The 21,210-nt window shown below is 37.7% G+C and overlaps 1 protein-coding gene across 2 annotated transcripts in view; it reads left to right on the plus strand.

Annotated features, from left to right (window-relative positions):
* Window positions 1–21,210, plus strand: part of SPTLC3 (serine palmitoyltransferase long chain base subunit 3) — a 154,481-nt gene that overhangs the window by 31,602 nt on the left and 101,669 nt on the right. For both annotated transcript variants that reach the window (XM_025876925.2, XM_073878414.1), the window contains exon 2: window positions 8,214–8,396. In XM_025876925.2, coding sequence (XP_025732710.1) covers window positions 8,214–8,396 — 183 coding nt within the window. The remainder of the gene's footprint in view (window positions 1–8,213; window positions 8,397–21,210) is intronic.

Raw genomic sequence — 21,210 nt, forward strand, 5'->3', positions numbered from 1 at the left:
AGTAGTTGCAGATTTGAGGAGTCAGGATGGAATAAGGAGAGCATCCAGGAGGTGATAAGGTGATTGCAGTGGTCCCGGAGATGGTTTGATGAGTATCTCCCGTGATGCTTCCAGTTCTAAGTTAGGGATCTTTCTCCCCATCCATTCCTACTGCCCTTATCCTTCCTGCCCTCATCTTCCAAGCCCTTGGTCAAAGGTGTTCTCATTCATGAAGCCTCCCCTACCTTTTCTAGCCAGGGTTAGATACAACCTTATCCCAGTTCCCACGGAATCCTGAACATCTCTCTGTGGTAATAGCTGTCAGCCTGTAGTCTGTCTGTGGGCACATCCTGGCAGATGCTCCTGGCAGAGCATTTGGTAACACGGGCACCCAGTAAGGCTTAGTTTAGTGTTGAAATAGAAGAAAACAACAATAACGAGGTACACTTGAGGCTGGAGTTTGAAGACTGTGTGAAAAAAGAAATAAGTTTTAACCTAAGTTGTCATCTGTTCATGTATCTCAGTGGCTTGAACAATTTGAGTTGGCTGAGCAACTGTTTCTTTTACACCAGCTATCCTCCTGGAATCCCCTAGATACAAGGTTTCCACTTGGCTTTTATCATGTAAAAAAAAATCTGGTTTGCCAGTCGTTAATGATTAGTTATACCAGGTGTCTGTAGAAGTCAGAAATAAAATTAGTAAGGTGCTTATGCCCAAATTAAACATGACTGTAAACATATAGAACCGAATGATATACTCTAAGCAGAAGAATCTCACCTATTTGTGACAAGATGATAGGACTTAGACTAAACTGAGACATAAGAGTTTCATAAAGCATCTCTAAACATTTATATCTACCAAACACATGATATAAGGCTGTGGTTAAAGTACTCATTTGTTAATATCCCCAGACAACTTTCAGGCATGAAGTACCTTCCAAATAAGGTAGAATTGTGTACGCTCATCATTCTTGTTTCATTCCACTTTTATGAGCTTTCAGGCTGTATCATTTGTATAATTGACATTCCAAAGTATTTTAGAAGAGAAATAAATGGGAACTTGGGGATCAATAAAACACTCAAATATTTAGAGTAAAAGTAAGAGTTCTACTGAAGAAAGAGCTGCTTTGAATTTTATTACCTTAAGGATGATAATTTTTTTTAAAAAAGAAAATATATATATATATATACTAGCCATACACACACACACACACACACACACAAGCAATAAATAAATGTTTCTTCATTTGCTGTATGTCCTTAAGACAATCCCAGGTACTTTACATGGTTGTATATTTTTTTAATTTTTACCAGTTATGCTTGTTTTACTGCTAAGATGGTCCATGGAGGCTCTTCATGGCACTATTGTGGAAATGGTCTCCCCTCCCATAGATTTTTAACCAACTCCCACATTTGAGTACAGCCTAATCACTGGAATAAGTGTCTTATTTGATATCATTCACAGTGGTTCTGTTTCTCTGCTCAAAACCTAGCAACTACAATGTAGGTAGACACGCATTCCCAAAATGCCAGTATCCTCGGAAGTTTTTGTTCTACCCAGGAGCCCTCAGAGGCGGTCTACCCAACTCTCATAATGTGGAAAATTCTGCATACATTCCACTTCAGAAAGGAAGATGGCCCTCTCCTCATCCCCAGTGCTCTAAGTTCCCTTAGCATTTTGTCGTCCCAGAGACTATCTTACTCCCAGACTTCCTACCCCCATAGTGACCAAAACCTGACAGTCTCTTCCAACTCATCTTGGCTCTTCTTTCCATGGACCAACCCAGCAGGATAATGGAATGTGCCGTGTTCCATGGGCTGCCTCAGTCTGAAAACAAAAGCTTGCTTGTGAGTGGGTGGTTAATCGACAGAATTAACTTGATTCTCTTTGCTCATCCCTTTTTATCCCGCTCTAAGGACTAGAGCAGAACAAAGCCCTGCAGCATGTTTGGAGTTTTTGTCTGTTTGTTTGTTTTTCAAAATTCTGGGGTCGGGGAAATGCTACTGAGACTGTCTGTGTCCTGGTCAAGATAGTCACAGGTGCCCCCTCCCACCCCCTCAGGGGTACTGTTCTGGGAAGTACACCATCTCTTCCCTTTATCTCCAGTTGTCCTTAATCTATTGGGTACTTTCTTCAATTCCTAAATATGCTATTTCTTTGTGATAAATTCACAAAGAAGCAGCTCCCCTCACTATTAGTACCTAAAGCCACCACCTCCTGTCTGTCCCATCCTTCACCATCACACTTCTTCAGTGAGTAGTCACCACTCCAAGGCCTGTTGCCTCCACACCCCCTTTCTCCTTAAATCCTGCCGTCCATAAAACCACTCAGAAAACAGGTGGCTAAAATCACTTGCTGAAGTTTCCTTGTGAGCGTGCCCACATGCAGTGTTCTTCCTCAGCTCCAGTGACCCAATCCTCTGCTTCTCCTCCCCCTTGACCCTCCCACTGCTTCATCCCTCACACTTGCTGCCTCCCAGTGGACTCTCCTCCCCCTGCTTCTCCCTGTATGTAGGCACTGGCCAGGGCTCCACACATATTCTTTCCCTTTCTTCCCAAATACTTTAGTCTAACAGTTTGATCGGTCTTCTCTATTCAGAAGATTTCATGAAAATCATAACATTTCATGAGTACTTATTTTGTGGCAGGTACTTTGCATATATTATCTCATTTAATTTTCAAGTAACCCTTAGGAGCGCCTGGGTGGCTGAGTCAGTTGGCCGTCTGACTCTTGGTTTTGGCACAGATCATGATCTAACAGTCCAGGGATGGAGCCCTGTGACCTGTGCTGGTCACGGGGAGTCTGCTGGAGATTCTCTCCCTCTGCCCCTCCCCCCACTCATGCTCGCTCTGTCTCTTAAATAAATCTTAAAAAAAAAAAAAACCTCATTAGCTCCATTGTACACTTGTGGCATTTGAGGGCAAGAGAAATTAAAGGACTTGCCAAAGTCATCCAGTCAGCAAATGAAAGCGTCAGGATTTGAACCCAGGTAGTCTCATGGCTGTTGAAGAGCTCTCCACCATTCAGCTCTTCAAGACGGGGCTCAAATTCCACCTCCTTCAGGAAGCCTCTCCCGAGCACCCAGTGTGATATGGTCCCTCCACTGGTGGCACCCTTATGACGTTTATTTTTTGCTCTATGTTATGGTCATTTTTGCTCACTCCTCTTCCCGCTCCCACTCCACCTCCTACGTACACCATAACATTACCAATTCTGAGAGAAAGGGACTGTATTTATTAATTTCATATCCCCTCTAATGTTAGCATAGGACTTCTAAAATAGGCAGCCAGCAAAAGACCTGCTAATTTGAATGGAAGACTCGTCACCTGTAAAAGTGGGTCCTCCCAGCATGCCCCAACACCCTGTTTATTTCCAGATGCGACAGGAATGCAGGAAGTGAACAAATCTCAGGGTGTTGCTGTGTTGCCAATGAGCAGGCACTCTAGGCTAGGTGGCTCAGGATCTGTTTATTTTCAAGGCTGTGAAAGAAAAGGTAGAACAGAGAAAGAAAGTGCATTACGGATTCCCATGCTGTGTCAGCCTTTGGCCAGCAAACTTATTAAGCAATATTTTAATGCTTCACTTACTTTGAATAGACAAAATCTCGTCTTTCAGAATAACTATCCAACCCCAGATTGAGATACCTCTCCCAAGAGGTATGATGGACTTCAATTTTAAATAAAGGGATGTAATAAATGAGTCACTTTCCATCTGTTAAGAAAGACCTATATATTTCCAGACAACTTTGTTCTCCATCAAGGTATCTCATTTTCTTTCTGCCAAATAAAAGTACATTAAATTAAACTAAAATAAATAAATCAAGTTATATGAGAAAAAGTAGATATTTGTTTGAATTGATGGACATGAACATTTCTTCTTTACGTTATAACTTTCTTCCAGAACAAGTCACAGGGGCAAAAAAACTGGTTACACAAGCCCAGGCTGTGCACCCAACTGGGAGTGTTACTTGCATCTAGGTAGACTATTCTGTGCAGTGCCGGTTTGCCTCAGAACCAATTCAAGATGAAATTTCCCATGGACTTCAGGGGAAATGTGCTGCTTGATTTGGCCACATATGGAGCTCAGAAATGGATATAGGGCCAGAAAAGGAAAAAAGGAAAATCTTCAGTTTATCCTCACAGGATGGCCTGGAAGTATATCTCTTTACATGTGCCATCTTAGCCGTCTTCTGAGTCAACCAAAGTGGTTAATTTGTGAGCAGGTTAAGTCATGTTTCTGGAAGTCACCTGTATTGGGTCCCTTTCACTCAATCTTTTTCACCTATGGTGCCCTTAAAATCAGTGGGTCTCCAAATTCTGTCTCAAACCTACTGTTCTTCTCTCTTCATAATTTGTCCTTTATCTCATTCACCTTCAACTATGGCTTAAACTATGCCTCATAGCAGTTGACTCCGTTTCAGCCAGGGCCTCTCTTTTCCTGCATCTCTAACTGCCTGGCAAATAGTCCCACTTCTGTGAGCCATAACCACCTCCAGTTCAGTCTTCCCCCCAGTAGCAGCCCCCCTTCTAATTCCCTGTCTTCTTATCAACAATAACAAAATGCTCCTTGCACATACTTTCCATCTCCCTCTTCCTTGATGTTCTACCTTACCAGTCACAAAAGTTCATCAAATCCTCCTTCATGAGGATCTCAGTCCCTTTTCCTGGAATCTGACAAATCAAGGAAAGAAGGAAGCCAATGGTGTGTCCCCATGATGTGAAAGGAGCCAGGAGATGGTTCCTAACTGGGTTAGGAGGTCACTTGGAATGCAAGACACAGATGTAGTCCAAAGGTTAAGCACAGAACAGAGCCAAGGATAGGAGCCAAAGCTGACACCAGAATAGTAAGATCAGCTGTCCATCAGACCTACAGGACAGGTGGGAGGACATAGCGAGAAGGAGGTCAAGAAGTCAGGAACCAAGGACCCGGTCTGTTTTGTTCATCTTTGAATCCCCAGAGCCCAGCACATAGTCAGCTCACAGTAGCATTATAGGGCACCCAATGAATGCCCTATAATCCCAAATACAAGGCATTGTTTATAACCTCTCATTCAAGACCTCATATTAAGCAATGCTCTCTCACTGTCATTATTTGAGACACCAGGTAATGTTTGGGGAAGACATATGAGACAAGAGCAACATCCATCCGTGTTAATTTAGAGTATCTAGAGAAGCAACCTGATAGAATGCATAAATAAGGAGGCAAGGGATTTTAATAAGATTTAGTAATATCTCATGGGGGTTTTGACTTAACAATTCAAGTGTTCAGTGTCATTATAAAAAGGCTTTTTAAAAATTGCTTTAAAAACAAGAGATGTAGACATAAATACTCATCTACAGACAGAGTTTTTTGATTGTCATATATCTTGTGGCCTGGGATAAAACTTGCAGTGACTAAGTCACATGGAGATTTCCAAAATACTGCAGCTCAAAAAACACAGGGGAAAGGAAGGTGACATACTCTAGAAAACTGTGTTGATGGAATCAAACAGTCTTTATAGTGGCAACAAAGATTATGACAGTAGCAAAAACAATGCTTCTAATTAATAAGATTTTATATAATGCATCATTCTAAATATATATGTGTAAGTTAAATAAATTAATGCATTAAATATTAGTAGACATTTGACAGTTTCCTGTAAGTCACTAAAAGTTATATATTCCAAGTGGTCAAAACAATTCTCATTGAGAAATGCGGAATCTGGGCATTGCATCATGATTGTTGAGTGAAATAATGAATTAATGTATAAATACTTATTAAAGACTAAAAATTAAATCTTATCCTTAGGAATAATTTACTCATTAATCCACTGAGCTAATATTGGTTGTGTTACTATGTGCAAATCAGTTAAACAGGAATCAGAATGGTTTGGTACTAAAAAGTTATGTTCCACTGGACTATTGACACCTAATATAAAGAAAGAAAAACTTCCTGTAACTTTCTGTTATAAAAAATTTCAAACACACACAAAAGTGAAAAAATGATATAACAAACATTCATATGACCTCCACCTAGACTCAACAGTTTTTTTTTTTTTTTTTTTAAGAGAGAGAGGGAGAGAGTGGGGAGAGGGGCAGCAGGAGAGGGAGAGAGAGACTCAATAAGCAGGAACCACACTTAGCACGGAGCTTGACATGGGGCTAATCTCACAACCCTGAGACGATGACCTGAGCCAAAATCAAGAGTCGGACACTTAACCAACTGAGCCACACAGGCGCCCCATAGACTCAACAGTTATTAACATTTTCCCAAAGTTGCTTCATACATATATTTAATTTTTGATGGACCATTTGAAAAAAAATGACAGGTGTCATAACATTTAATTCCCCTAATACTTTGGCATGCACTGAAGTATTTCCTTATATAACTGTAATACTACTATCCCTCCTATCAAAATGAACAATAATTTCTTAATAAGATACATATCCAGTCCATATTTGGATTTATGCAGTTGTTCAAAATATGTATTTTTTAATCAAGTTTTTACAACAAAACAGGATCCAATGAAAGAACACACACTGCATTGGGTTATGTTTTTTAAGTCCCCTCCACCACCCCTCTTTTTCTCTTCTTTTGTCCAGGTTTAATTGAGGTATAATTAACAAATAAAAATGTATATATTTGAGATGTAAAATGTTATTTGATATATGTAAACACTGTGAAATTATTACCACAGCCAAGCTAATTAAACATCCATCACCTCACCTGGTTACCACTTTTTGTGTGTGGTGAGAACACTTTAGATATATGGTCTTATCAAATTTCAAATATGCTATACAGTGTTGTTAACTGTAGTAACCATGCTGTACATTTAGATTCCAGAACTTATTCATCTTATAACCGAAGACTTACATACTTTGGCCAACATCTCCCAATTTCCCCTATTTTCTGTCCCTGGTAACCACCATTCTACTCTCTGCTTCTGTGAGTTCAGCTTTCTTAGATTCCACATATAAGTAAGATCATACAGTATTTGCCTTTCTGTGCCTGGTTTATTTCATTTAGCATAATGTAGTCTAGGTTCATTTATGTTGTTACAAACGGCAGGATTTCCTTCTTTTTTGTGGTTAAATAATATTCTACAATATTTTATATTCTTTATCCATTCATCCATCTACAGACACTTAGATTATTTCTGTATCTTGGTTATTATAAATAATGATGAAATGAACTTGGAGGTACAGATATCTCTTCAAGACACTGATTTCATTTCCTATGGATATATACCCAGAACTGGGATGGCTGGATCATGTGTTAGTTCTATTTTTTTAATTTTTTGAGAAACCTCATATGGGTTGTACATTTTCATAATGGTTGTACGAACTTATATTCCCACCAACAGTGTACAAGGGTTGCCTTTTCTCCACATCCTCACCCACACTTGTTATCATTTACCTTTTCGATAGTAACCACACCCTAATATGTGTTAGGTGGTATCTCATTGTGGTTTTCATTTGCATTTCCCTGATGATTAGTGATGTTGAGTACCTTTTCATATACCTATTGGCCATTTGTAGGTCTTCTTTGGGAAAATGTCTATTCAGGATCTTGCCCATTTTTAAGTCAGGTTATATAAGGGGTTTTTAGTTGTATGAGTTCTTTATTTTAGATATTAACCGCTTATCATATATTTTGTTTGCAAATATTTCCTCCCATTCCATCAGTTGCCTTTTCATTTTGTTGATAATTTCCTTTGCTGTGCACATTGTGGTTTATCTGATTGTTTCCTCATGAAGTCATTTGCCACATCCCCTTATCTTGATGTTTCTTGTGAAATGGAAGTTACATATAAAAACTTGACTAAATTCAGGTTAAATGCATCACTAGTGTATTGAATATTACATTATGATAAGAGCACAGATGCCCTTGTTCCAACATTGGTAATGGAATTTGATCACCCGGTCAAGGTAGTAACCTCAGATTTGTGATCAGGGAGTAACCGATGGGGTGATACTTGGCATCTTGCAAAAACTGTATTCCTCATTAACTTTTCATTTAATGGATTTAGCATCTGTTGAGAATTTTTGCCTGAATCAATTGTTTTATTAGGGGGTTGTAAAATAAAATGAACCTTTCTGATTACCCTCTTTCATGATCAACTTCCACTTTTCTTTAAGCACTTTTTATGATTCTAAACATGTCCTTTGAAAGTTAAAATTTTCAAAGTCAAAAATTTTAAATATATATTTTATTGTAATGGAAGAGAACTAACCTATTTTCTTTTGCATTTTCAGCAAAATGGGAGGCCCCATTTTTACAAGCCAATTGTTGAATCCTTTGAGGAAGCACCTCTTCACGTTATGGTTTTCACTTACTTGGGATATGGACTTGGAACCCTATTTGGCTATCTCAGAGACTTTTTGAGGAGCTGCGGGTTAGAAAAGTGTAATGCAGCCATAGAGCGAGAAGAGCAAAAAGTATGTATGTGTACCTCCTTGGATCTTTGTCAATGCATATTCTTCTCTTAAGTGTTCTCAGAAGTGTACCGATCCTAAAAAAGAGTGAGGCACTCAGGAACCACTCAGGATAAATTCTATTCATCTCCCACCCCATAAACTCCATCTTCCATGTGTCAGACTTTGTTTTTTTTAAACAAGTATTTTATTGAGCAACTACTATTCTCCAGACACTGAACTAAGGGTTTTCTCATACATCATCATATTTAATTTTTATAATAATCCCATGAGACAGGTACTAAATTACCATTTTAAAGATGAAAAAAAATCAAAATATAAGAACAGAGGTTTTTGGATAGGACTGGACTCTGGTCTTCTTGTTGCAAGATTAATATTGTTTATGTTCCAGAAAAGTGTGCCTGAGTGAAATATGAAATTTTAATTTCAGTTAGGTCATGGTTTCTCAACTTTGGTAAAATTGACATTTCGGATTGGATAATTCTTTGATGTAGAAGGCTGCCCTGTGCATTGTAGGGTTTTTAACAGCACCCCTGACCTTTATTCATATCGACGAGTTAGCATTCTACCACACACTTGTGACAATCAAACACTTCTCCAAACATTGTCAAATGGTATCGTGAAGTGCAAAAAACACCGATTTAGAACCACTAATCTAGATACTTTTGATAGTTAACCCGCAAAAGTCTACATCATCCTCTTTTCACATAGAGCTACCAGGACAACCTAGAAAATATTCAGGGATCTGCAAACAGCCTGCATTTTCCTAACATGTTCTCCGACTTGGTTCGTATGATTTATGATGCCCTAAATTCCTTTTTTCTAAAAATTACTTTGAAATACTATGATGATTATGGACATGGATCATTCCACATGATGGAGCCTTGAACACATCTAAGCAAAGAACATAGGGAAAGAAAACATGGTGTGAAAGAGGTAAGAGAAAGCATTGTACATTCAAGAAACTGAGGAATTCCAATGACTGGACTATTGTGAGTGACAGTGGGAGTATGTGGGGAGAAAGATTGTTTGAAAGGCAAGTAGGGACCAGACTATAATGGGTTTTTATAAGCCAAAGATATTTATTATAAGAACAATGGGTAGGCATTGAAGGAATTCAGGCAAAGGAATGCAGATTTGCAGATTAGAAAGACCATGTTCACTGGCCTATGAAAAAGGGATTGCAGGACAGCACAGACCAAAAAACCAGTTAAGAGACTGATGCAGAAATCCAGCTTAAAAATAAAAAAAACTAGATGAGATCTTGGGGTAAATCCAGGGTAGTTATAATAGGGGTGGTAGTAAGAGATCAGGCCAAGAGATGTTAAAGAAGATGGAGTTAAGGATGATTGGCTTGACTTGGGGAATTAGGGAGATGGACAAATCAAAGATCACACCCAAGTCTATGCCTTGGGCAGCTAGGCAGGAAGAAGGTTGTGGCATTCATTGAAATGGGGAATAGAGCAGGAAGAGCTTGTTGGAGGGAAAATGGTCAATTCCTTTTATGACAAGTTGAGAATTGGCAGATATAAAGGTCTTGACCCCTGGAGAAAAGTCCCAGATGGATACTGTGGCATCTGTAGCATATCTTAAGCATATCAACATTAATCAAAGCCACAGAAGTAGATGAGATCTCCCAAGGAAGGTCTATAGAGAAAAAAGAGGAAGGGAGAGACAAGAATGAAGAACTTTAGAGAATTTAATAGATGTAAGAGATGGAATTCCAGTTCAAGACTAGAAGCAAAGTGACTATTTAAAAAGCCTTAAAATAGTTTAGGAAAGAGGTATTTGTCCTCAAACTGGTGAAGAGGTAGATGGAATGCAGAAAAGGGAATTATAGAGATATTTAGGAGGTAGATATAGAAAATAAGATAAAGGGAAGAAACCCAGGTAATCCCAACTTTCTACTTTGGTCAGACATGAGTATAGTTGTGGCACATCCATCACAATGGCAAAGTTTTATATTAGTAAAAATATGTGCACAGATACAGTTTTGAGGATGTACAGGTCTGTAAATGGCAAAGGCTATAGAAAGAGTTGAATCTAGTAGGAGCTGATAATGAAAAGGGAGACTAGGATAAGGAAAGCAAGTTCTTCTTGGCCATTCTCACGAGGATCCCCACAGCTCCTCCCTGACACCGGCTGGTCTGTTCTAGAAGTTCCTATCACCAATCTGCCTGCTCCCCAAGTGTAGGTGACCGGTGTACAATAGATCAGCACATTTTAGAATATTTACTGGGACAGAGGGTGAGTCAAAGGTAAATTTCTCAGGTGTGTCATCCCTTAGCAGGCTTAAGCTTTAGCTCTGCCATCTATTTTCTACCCTGTGCCAATATTTTTGCTCTAGCAACCCAGCAGGGCTAGTCACTTTGGTCTTTCCAAAGCATTTCTTATATTTCAAGCAGAACATATTTATATACAGGCAAATTGGTTCCCAGGGATGCGGATTCTGAGATGGAGGTGTGAGAGCAGAAAGGTTTCTATGGTGTGCTCCTGGAAGCAACACCCATACACCTGCCAGGGAGCAAAGGGAGCAAGATGAGACAGGTGAGTTGTGATGCAGTCCCAGCCAAGACCTCAGTGGATTCCACCGGGAGCTCTGGAGATAGGAGGGCCCTTCGGAAGCATTCCTCACGGATGGCAGGGTGTGGAGCCTCCAGCGATGATAGATGGGGGTTACCACCCTAGAGGGATGTGATCCCGAATCAGGCAGCTCCCTTTAGCAAGCTGTCTGCCTCCAATACTCCCCGCACTGGGGGAATGGGTGCCTAGTCCTGAACAATGGGATACACTGAGGGCGAGCAGCCTGGATTGCAACACCTGTTACTATGGCTGCAAGCACTGCTCGAACCATCTCCCAGGAAGAAGACATTGCATCAAATAAATCAATGCCCTGTATTTCTTTACAAAATAAATGATTCCCTCCTGTTTGATCTCTGTGAGGTAGAGAGCATCAGTCAACTGACTCACCTTGGTGGTCATACCTTTCACATGGCACACATTTTATTATATGTTCCTTCCTTTTGAGCCCCTTTAGACATTTTTAGCCTTTCAGAGTAACTGGTTTTAATAAATTGCAATGGCTGCTGTCACTGTATTCTTTTTGATGGGAATTGGTCACTAGAAACCCTACCTTCAGGCTGACCTTTAGCCTTTTACTATTTTTCCCCAGCCCTGTACTTCTTTTTCTTTTTTAGTTTTTTTTAATTTTTTATTGTTATGTTAATCACCATACATTACATCATTAGTTTTTGATGTAGTGTTCCATGATTCATTGTTGTGTATTAACACCCAGTGCTCCATGCAGAGCGTGCCCTCCTTAATACCCATCACCAGGCTAACCCATCCTCCCACTCCCCTCCCCTCAAAACTCCCAGTTTGTTTTTCAGAGTCCATCGTCTCTCATGGTTCGTCTCCCCAGCCCTGTATTTCTGACCATATCCTTGCATTGTGTTAATAAGCTACTTGAGGCACATCTTGAAATCTCTTGCTGGAAACACGCTGCTTTCCAATGACTCCTGGTTCTCCTAGCAGAAATGAGCATTATATTCTGTTCGAAAAGCTGGTCACTGAGAGAGCAGAATGAATCATCCCTTAAGACAAACCAGCCAAGAGCAAAATAACACCAGGAAAAAAGCACATCCGTAAGATGGTGGCAGAGACTAGCAATTATGTTTTTCAAAAAGATCATAAAGATATGCTTGATTCTATTACACTCTTCTACTCTATGTGCATTCTTTTTATTTGTAATAAAAGTTGTATACATTTAAGTGTAAAACATGATATTTTGATAAAAATATATAGAGCAAAATGATTGTTGCAGTCAAGCTAATTGACATGCCCCTCTCCTCATTTCTTTCTTGTTTTAATCAAATACAAGAGTTTATTAACCCAGTTTCCCTATTTTCTCCCTCACTGGGATGACTCCTCTCATATCAAACCATCCATTCAAACTAAAGTGTTGCCCCGATTTTAAAATCTTTTTGCATTCTTCTTCTTTTTGATTTCTAGCCCAAACACCCTGAAGCTGACTCCAAAACATAAAGGCTCTGACAATCCTCTTATCTAGATCACTTGGTTACTGATTCACTAAGTATTACTGATTCACTTAGTATAAATTAAGTGAAAAGGGAAAAAAAAATCAAAATCTTCCTCCAGAAGAGCACTGAAAAACAAATCACAGGCCCAGGATATCTGGCATGTCAGATAGACTCCACTAACAATCAGAAGACACTGACAAAGAATAGGACAATACAGACAGGTTCAAGGTTTAAATATTCTCGCTTAAATTCTCCTTTTAACTCTTAATTTTGGGGACCCATGTATCTTTTATTTAAAATCAAAGGCCACTGTGCTGATGAATTGCAATTCGTTAAAAACCTCTAGATAAATCGCTTTCTCAATGATGCAATGACTTAACTTTGCAAAATCCAGAAGAAGGTGTCAGCGAATATAATCATCAAATGAATGTCAAGCATCATCAGAGACTTGAAAAACTTCAAGCACAGCCGCATTTCTCAATCCCTATGGTTTGATAACAGGTTCAGCAAGACCTGCTCCACAGGGTACCAGCCTGTTAGAAAACATTGCAGTGCAATTCCGTGTTCACACTATATTCAGAGAGTCCCTGTAGCTACCCTACAAGTACATCCCAGACATTTCTGGGCCATCCCCAGAGATTTTTACTCCCACATGAAACAAAGAGGGTTCAGCAAGTTGTAACTGTAAAGAATTTTAAGACAATGTCCAAACGTTTGCATGAATTAAAAATTGCCCTTTTGCATCCACATTTTGCATCCTGACATGATAGCAGAATTCACCCAGAGAGACTTTCTTCTGAGTAATTTGAAGGATGAATTCCATTAAGGTCACTGGGTATGAGTTTTGTCCAAAGCAAACAGATGGCCCAAGCACTGGTTTTCCTCTTTGGACCTGGGTGAGTCCAAACTCACTGGGGTTTCCCTGGGAACTTAACATATTAGCCAGCAGCTTGTGAGATGTTAATATTAGACCAGTGATTCTCAGCCTTGGCTGCACATTGGAATCACCTAAGAAGTTTTAAAAGAGTTTGTGGAGAAAGGGGAACCCTCTTACACTGTTGGTGGGAATGCAAGTTGGTACAGCCACTTTGGAAAACAGTGTGGAGGTTCCTCAAAAATTTAAAAATAGAGCTACCCTATGACCCAGCAATCGCACTCCTGGATATTTACCCCAAAGACACAGATGTAGTGAAAAGAAGGGCCATATGCACCCCAATGTTCATAGCAGCAATGTCTGCAATAGCCAAACTGTGGAAAGAGCTGAGATGCCCTTCAACAGATGAATGGATAAAGAAGATGTGGTCCACAGATACGATGGAATATTACTCAGCCATTAGAAAGGATGAATACCCAACTTTTACATCAGCATGGATGGGACTGGAGGAGATGATGCTAAGTGAAATAAGTCAAGCAGAGAACGTCCGTTACCATATGGTTTCACTTATCTGTGGAACATAAGGAACAGCATGGAGGACATTAGGAGAAGGAAGGGAAAAATGAAGGGGGGGAAATTGGAGGGGGAGACGAACCATGAGAGACTATGGACTCTGAGAAACAAACAGGGTTTTAGAGGGGAGGGGGAGGGGGGATTGGTTAGCCCGGTGATGGGTATTAAGGAGGGCAGGTACTGCATGGAGCACTGGGTGTTATACGAAAACAATGGATCATGGATCACCGCATCAAAAACTGATGATGTATTGTATGGTGACTAACATAACATAATAAAATTAAAAAAAAATAGAACAAATAAACATCTACAGTAAAGAGAAAAAAAAAGAATTAAGTTTCCCTGTTTATAAATGTATTCCTAGCATTAAAAAAAAAGTTTTAAAAGCTACTAATACCTGGGCTTTACCCACAAATATTCTAATTTAATTGATTTGTGATGCACCCTTGGTCAGGTTCATAAAAGCTTCCCAGGTGATTCTCATATGCAGAAAGTCAGAAGCCAGTATTTTAGAACAATGCTTCTTGAACTTTCCTGTGCATACAAATGGTCACTCCCTCACTTCTTTGACTTAACTATCTACTAAGAAATCAATAGCTTTAAATGCAGCAGAAATTGTTGGCTAGTGAAATCCCCAATCTCCCCAACCAGACTTCATTCCAAATAGCCCCTGGCCACTTCTAAAAAGCAAATGCACCCTCACAAGGGCTGAATATTTTCCACGATTGCTTCTAGCAGAGAAATATGTGCCATAGGTTGGAACAACAACTCTAAAGTCATAGTTCTAGAAATATTTTTGTAATAAGACCATCAGTAAAATCAGATCACAGCCTCAACCCAGTGAATACTCAGATAGGTCAATATTTATTTGGATATATATATCCAAACATCCAAATAAATACGTATATATACATATACCTATACATGTTACACATATATACTTAACTTCTGCTGCGTCATTAAAATGTTGGTTAAATCATTTTTTTAGTTTTTTTACAGTATAGACTTTGCTTCCCTTTGCAAGAAGGAGTCTACAAATAGGAGGCAAGCAGAGTTCATTATTTTTTTTTAATTCTACCAAATATTTATTTATTTATTTATTTATTTATTTATTTATTTATTTATTTATATTTTGTTCAATTAGCCAACATACAGTACATCATCAGTTTCTGATGTAGTGTTCAACAATTCATTAGTTGTATATAACACCCAGTGCTCTTCATAACACGTGCCCTCCTCAATACCCATCACCGGTTACCCCTTCCCCCTATGCCCCTCCCTTCTGGAATCCTCCGTTTGTCTCCTGGTGTCGAGTCTCTCATGGCTTGTATCCCTCTCTGATTTCTTCCCATTCAGGTTTCCCTCCCTTCCCCTATGGTCCTCTGCACTGTTCCTTATGTTCCACATATGAGTGAAACCATATTGATAAGGTAGAGCTTTGCTATGTACACCAACTAGTACTAAGCCAATGTGTGATATAGGTGGATTATGACAAGTACTAATGAAGAGCCCCTTCTCAAACCTGTATCTTTTTTTTCTTTCCTTTTTGTTATGGAAATAATGAGCAAAAGCCTCCTTCCTGTCTTTTTCATGCGCTTAATTACACATAGGTTCATCTGCACCCATTCTGTCTTTTCCCTAACATAAATGGGATTGTATCATACACACTGTTGTGTGATTGACTTTTTTTTTCACCTAACTATATCTGAAGATTTTTATATGTCAGTACAAGTTTATCTCATTCCTTTTACTTTGCATGATGGTATTCAATAATGTGGGTATATGATTATTTATGTTATCATTTTTTATTATTTTATTACTTCAAATAATTCTTCAATGAGCAGCACATGTATTTATTTGAAGATAATTCCTAGAAGTGGCTTTCTGGGTTCAAGGAATGTGTATTTCAACTTATGAGAGATTGGCAAATTGCCTTTCAAAAAAGCTTGCCCAACTAGGCTCCAGTCAGCAGTACCTAGGAGTGCTTGCTTCCTCATTAGTACCTGATATATTGATATGATCAACGTATTTTTTACTTTTACCAAGCTGACAGATGAACATTTTTTGTTCTTGTCTTAATTTGCATTTTCCTAATTAACAGTGAGACTGAGCTTATTTTCATATGATTATTAGTACTTTATACTTACTCTTCTTGAATTGCTTATTCATATCTCTTGTTCTTTGATCTTATTAAATTTTTTTCTCACTGATTTAGAGGAGCTCTTTCTATATATCCATCTATGAATAATTTGTCTATTAAAAAATTTTAGGTATTTTTCTAGTTCTGTTTCTTGGCTTTTAATTTTTTTCTGTTCTATTTATCCATATTTACATATTTAATTTTTAAGTCGTATGTATCAGACATTTTCTTTTGTTTTCCTTATTGTTAGTTTTTGCTCTTTGGGGAGGGACAGTTCATCATGTTTAAGAAGGCATTTTTTTCATCTTAAAGTTAAAACAAATTTTCCTACAATTTCATTCAGTACTTTTATGATCTGTGATGTATTTATGCATTAATTCATAAATTCACTTAGAACTTATTTCTATGTGTTGTGTGAGGTCGGAGTACTTTTAAAAAAATTATTTAAATTTTAGTTAGTTAACATATAGTGTAATATTAGTTACAGGAGTAGAATTTAGTGATTCATGACTTACATATAATACTCAGTGCTCAACATAAGTGCCCTCCTTAATATTCATCACCCATTTAGCTCCTCCCCTGCCCACCTCTCCTCCAGCAACCCTCAGTTTATTCTCTAGTTGAGTCTCTTGTGGTTTGCCTTCCTCTCTTTTTTCCCTTCCCCTTTGTCCATCTATTTTGTTTCTTAAATTCCACATATGAGTGAATTGGATGGTATACGTCTTACTCTGACTGGCTTATTTCGCTTAGCATAATACATTCTAGCTCCATCCACGTCATTGCAAATGGCAAGATTTCATTCTTTTTGATGACTGAGTAATATCCCTGTGTTTGTGTGTGTGTGTGTGTGTGTGTGTGTGTGTACCACATCTTCTTTATCCATTCATCAATCAATGGACATTTGGGCTCTTTCCATAATTTGGCTATTGTTGATAATGCTGCTATAAACATTGGGGTGCATGTGCCCCTTCAAATCAGTATTTTTGTATCTTTTGGGTAAATACCTAGTAGTGCAATTGCTGGGTCATAGGATAGTTCTATTTTTAACTTTCTCGGGAACCTCCATACTGTTTGCAAGAGTGGCTGCCCCAGTTTGCATTCCCACCAACAGTGTAGGGGGATTCCCCTTTCTCCACATCCTCACCAACATCTGTTGTTTCCTGACTCATTAATTTTAGCCATTCTGACAGGTGTGACATGGTATCTCATTGTGATTTTGATTTGTAGTTCCCTGAAGATGAGCAATGTTGAGCATCTTTTCATGTGAGGAGGACTTTCTTTTTTAAAAGAGAGATTTAAATTGTCTCAATATCATTAATTTAATTTTTACCCACTGATTTGAATTACTAGATGTCTATTTTTTAGGTAAATTTGGAAGTTTTTAGGTAATTCTTAAAGATTTTTTCTCTGTGTATACTTTAGAATTAGCTTGTCAGGCATTGAATTTTTTTAAAGAAACTATTGCCATTTTAATTGTTAGTATACATTATTAAATCTATAGGTATAGGTTAACTTTGGAAAATTTGACATTTAATAATATTTAGTCTTCCCATTTAGAAACATGATATGTCTCTCCATTTATTTAGGTATTTCTCATGTCCTTTAATAAAATTTTATAATTTTCTTTATTCTAAGGTCTTATATTTCCTCTTACAATCATTATTTGGGTATGAATTTTTGATGGTGGTACTATTTGAATATTATCTTTTTTCTCTATCCCATATTCTAATTAGCTATTGATGGCATATAGGAAAGCTATTGATATTTTCATATCTTAATTCCAAATGCTACCACCTTAATGAATATCTCTCTTAGTTGCCACAGCTTCTCCGATAGTTGTATTGGAATTGCTTGTAATTTTCCATGCATGCCATGAAAAACTGAACATTGTCTTTTTAAGTCTATTAGAACAAACCTGCTAACTATGTAATTTGGATCCTCTAGACTTACTTATTTTTTGTCTTCTCACACTTAAAATTTCTGAGAAATGTGTGTTAATGTCTTCCACTGTGATTATGGATTTGTTAGTTTTTCTTTTTCTTATGTGTTTCAGTGTAACTGTGAGATATATGGGTTATGGCTCTTACAGTTCTTGGCAGATTTGTTCCATTTATCTTACTTTACCTTGCACTCTGTCATGTCTGATATGAATATTTATACATCTGCTTTTTCTTCATCAGTCATCCCTTTATTTCAGTCTTCATCACTTTCAGAAAATGTAGCCCTCTTATAAGCAACATATAGATTTATTTTAAATCAAATATGAAAGCTTCTGTGTTTTAATAAAATAATATAAGCTATGAACAATTACTTTCTTGAACCATAGGAAATTGCTGTTTTTGTAGGTCAAAAACAAACATTGGCAACTCCTTATGGTTAAACCTAATACTTTAATTACTCATGTGTTTAAACTTATTCCCGCCTTTATATTTAATATTTACATTTTCTGGGTTTTTTTTAAGTACTTTTCTTTTCAATACCTTTGATACATCTGATTGAATTTTCTTTGTTCTGCATGTTTTTTCTCCTTGTCACTGTTAGGAAATTGTATATAGTATTTCTCCCTGCTATTTTTTTAATGGTTCTCTTTTAATATTTAACACATACATATAGAATTTAGATACAGTTAGTGAAGAGAGTCTTCCCCAGACCAGGAGAAGAATTTAATAATATTTCTTTCACCCACATACCCATTTTCCAGGATATCAATTGTTTATTAATTTTTAGATTCTGTTTCTTTATACTTCATATATAAAACTACTTGGGTTAAACCATAGCCCATCAGTTTGTTCACTCACTACTTTTCCTGGCATCTCCTCTTCCTCCTTAGTTATTTCATTGTTTGTTTTGTGAGGTACATGCTCAATTATTACAGAAAATAATATGGGAGTTAAACTCATGACTCCTTACATATATTGGAATGTTTTTATGTGGCTTTCTCATTTGATTGCTGGCTTGGTTGAGTAAAAGATTCTAAGTTCAAAATCATTTTCCTTCATAATCTTTTTTACCATTGTCACCTACAAAAGTCTAAAGTAATCCATTTCTTATTCCCTTGTATGTAAACTGCCTTTCTTCCTTCTCTGAAAACATGAAGTTTTCCTCTTTATCCCCAGAGACATGAAATTTAACCAGTACCCAATAGATCATTCACACCTTAGTATTCAAATCTTTCTTCCTTTCTGGAATTTCCCCTTACCCCTCCTCCTCCATCTTTTTAACCTTTGTTTTTCCCTCCTCTTGTACTTCTCCTTCTTATCCTCCTTTTTTTCAATCTTGCAACTCCCATTAGAGAGATATTGGATCATCTGAATCTGTCTTACATTATCTCTTGACTTCCTTCATATTTTTTTCTCTATCCTTTCTCATCATGTCCTGGAAAACTTAGCCAATTGCTATCCTAGCTTATTAATTTGCCAATATACTTTTGAACTGTTGATCTTTTTAAAAGATGCATTGTTCTGTTGTTTATCCCAAAAGAAAAACACATTTTAGATTCCTTTTCTCTTTGCTCTATTAAGTCTTTTCACTAGATGTTAGTTCTTCTGCTTGTTGAATTTGGTACCTCTTAATGCTAGTTTTCCTTAAATAGCACTGACACTTTGTTTTATGTTAATTTCTTCTTTATTTAAGAATCCTTATTTTCCTACATATTCACCTATCTTGAGTAATTGAAGAAGGGAAATGGAAGGAGTTGCCAAGACCAGTAGCTTGGGTTCTTGCAATGTGGACTCCCCATTTCTCTACATTGGGACATTGCTCTTCCATTCCATTCCTGGTGCCTAGCAAGGTGATTTGTCCTGTGGACAACACAACTGCTTCTTACTTATTAACACAATAAAAAGAGGACAAGGAGATCTAGCTCCTCACTTAATCACCCTGACTATCAACTTCTTATGGTTATTGGCTCCTAGCTTTAAACTCCCCTACAGTTAGCTTATGTCCACACCAATCTTCTCAGCAAGTGTTTTAGAATTATGGTATCCTATGGTTTTACTTCTCCATTGATCAGATCTTATTTGTGTTGTATCTTTTGTGACTCTTCAACATTTCTGATTCAGTAATGATATTCTCAATTGTCTTTATAAATTTATTTTGTTTCTTAAACATCTTTTGTCAGTTCAGAGGACTTAGATGAGTGGTAGAATACTTACAAGCACTGGGTCTACCATTTTTATTCAAATCTCCCTCTATTTTCTTAATAGACTTAAACTTAGCCATCTTGACTTTGTGCTTCTCATACTACAAAGAACTGTTTATGATACATTGTCCTTTCCAACTATGAAGAAAACATGAACATATTTTATTATTATTCAGAGCTCAACCCTGATAGGAGAAATGGCTGTTTCCCAAAAGGAAATAATGACATAAAATGAAATATTAGGTGAGAACAGAAGTGTAGGTGAAAACAAGTGTTAATATGGGCAAAAATTAACTCGTGTTAGATAATGATTTTTTCTCTCTACAAATTCATGATTCTATTTCCTACTGAATAAGCAGGTATTTAAATCAAATAAAAAGGTGCATCCTTCCAAATTTGGCAGTATTTTTTCACAATGAGCCATAGATATGTTCTCTTCACTTCCTTATAAACACCTACCCTGTAGCATGGTTATTGAAAAGAGCACTGGTTTTAGAACTGTAATTCCCAATTTGTCCACTCAAATTTTCTGACTTTCCACTGATTCGTCTATAAACATTGGATAGAAATATGTATAACACTTGAAAAATTATAAAGTATCCTACAAGCTTAAAGGTGGAAAAAGAAAGATTGTCATATTGCAGTCAAAACAAAGACATTTTTCTGGCTGCATTTTTAGATTTTGCTCAACCCCCCTACATCCCCCCCCCCCCGCCAAAACGATTTTGTCCTTATGGCCCAAGTTTCACTCTCACATCTAGCCATTTGTGTCAGGAAGAAAAACAAAGATAGTGAGTAGGCCAAGTGACAAGTTGTATCTACAGATGGATAAAGGTATGTCCTCTTGCAATGCTCCTGTTTTTGCAATATCTAGTCCAGTTTCATTTTCTGGTATAACGAAAATGCTGTGGGAGGCTTACCTGAGATTAGAGGACGTTGACCTTTGGAAGGTGTTGACTGCTCCTGAAGAAACCTCACTGGTACTCAAAGGAATGGGGTGGGGTGAAAATACACCCATGCAGAGGCAGGAAGCATCACAGGTGCAGAAG

Source organism: Callorhinus ursinus, unplaced genomic scaffold (genome assembly GCF_003265705.2).
Source record: "Callorhinus ursinus isolate GAN/ISIS: 27379988/994484 unplaced genomic scaffold, GSC_fseal_2.0 scaffold29, whole genome shotgun sequence".
NCBI lineage: Eukaryota > Metazoa > Chordata > Mammalia > Carnivora > Otariidae > Callorhinus > Callorhinus ursinus.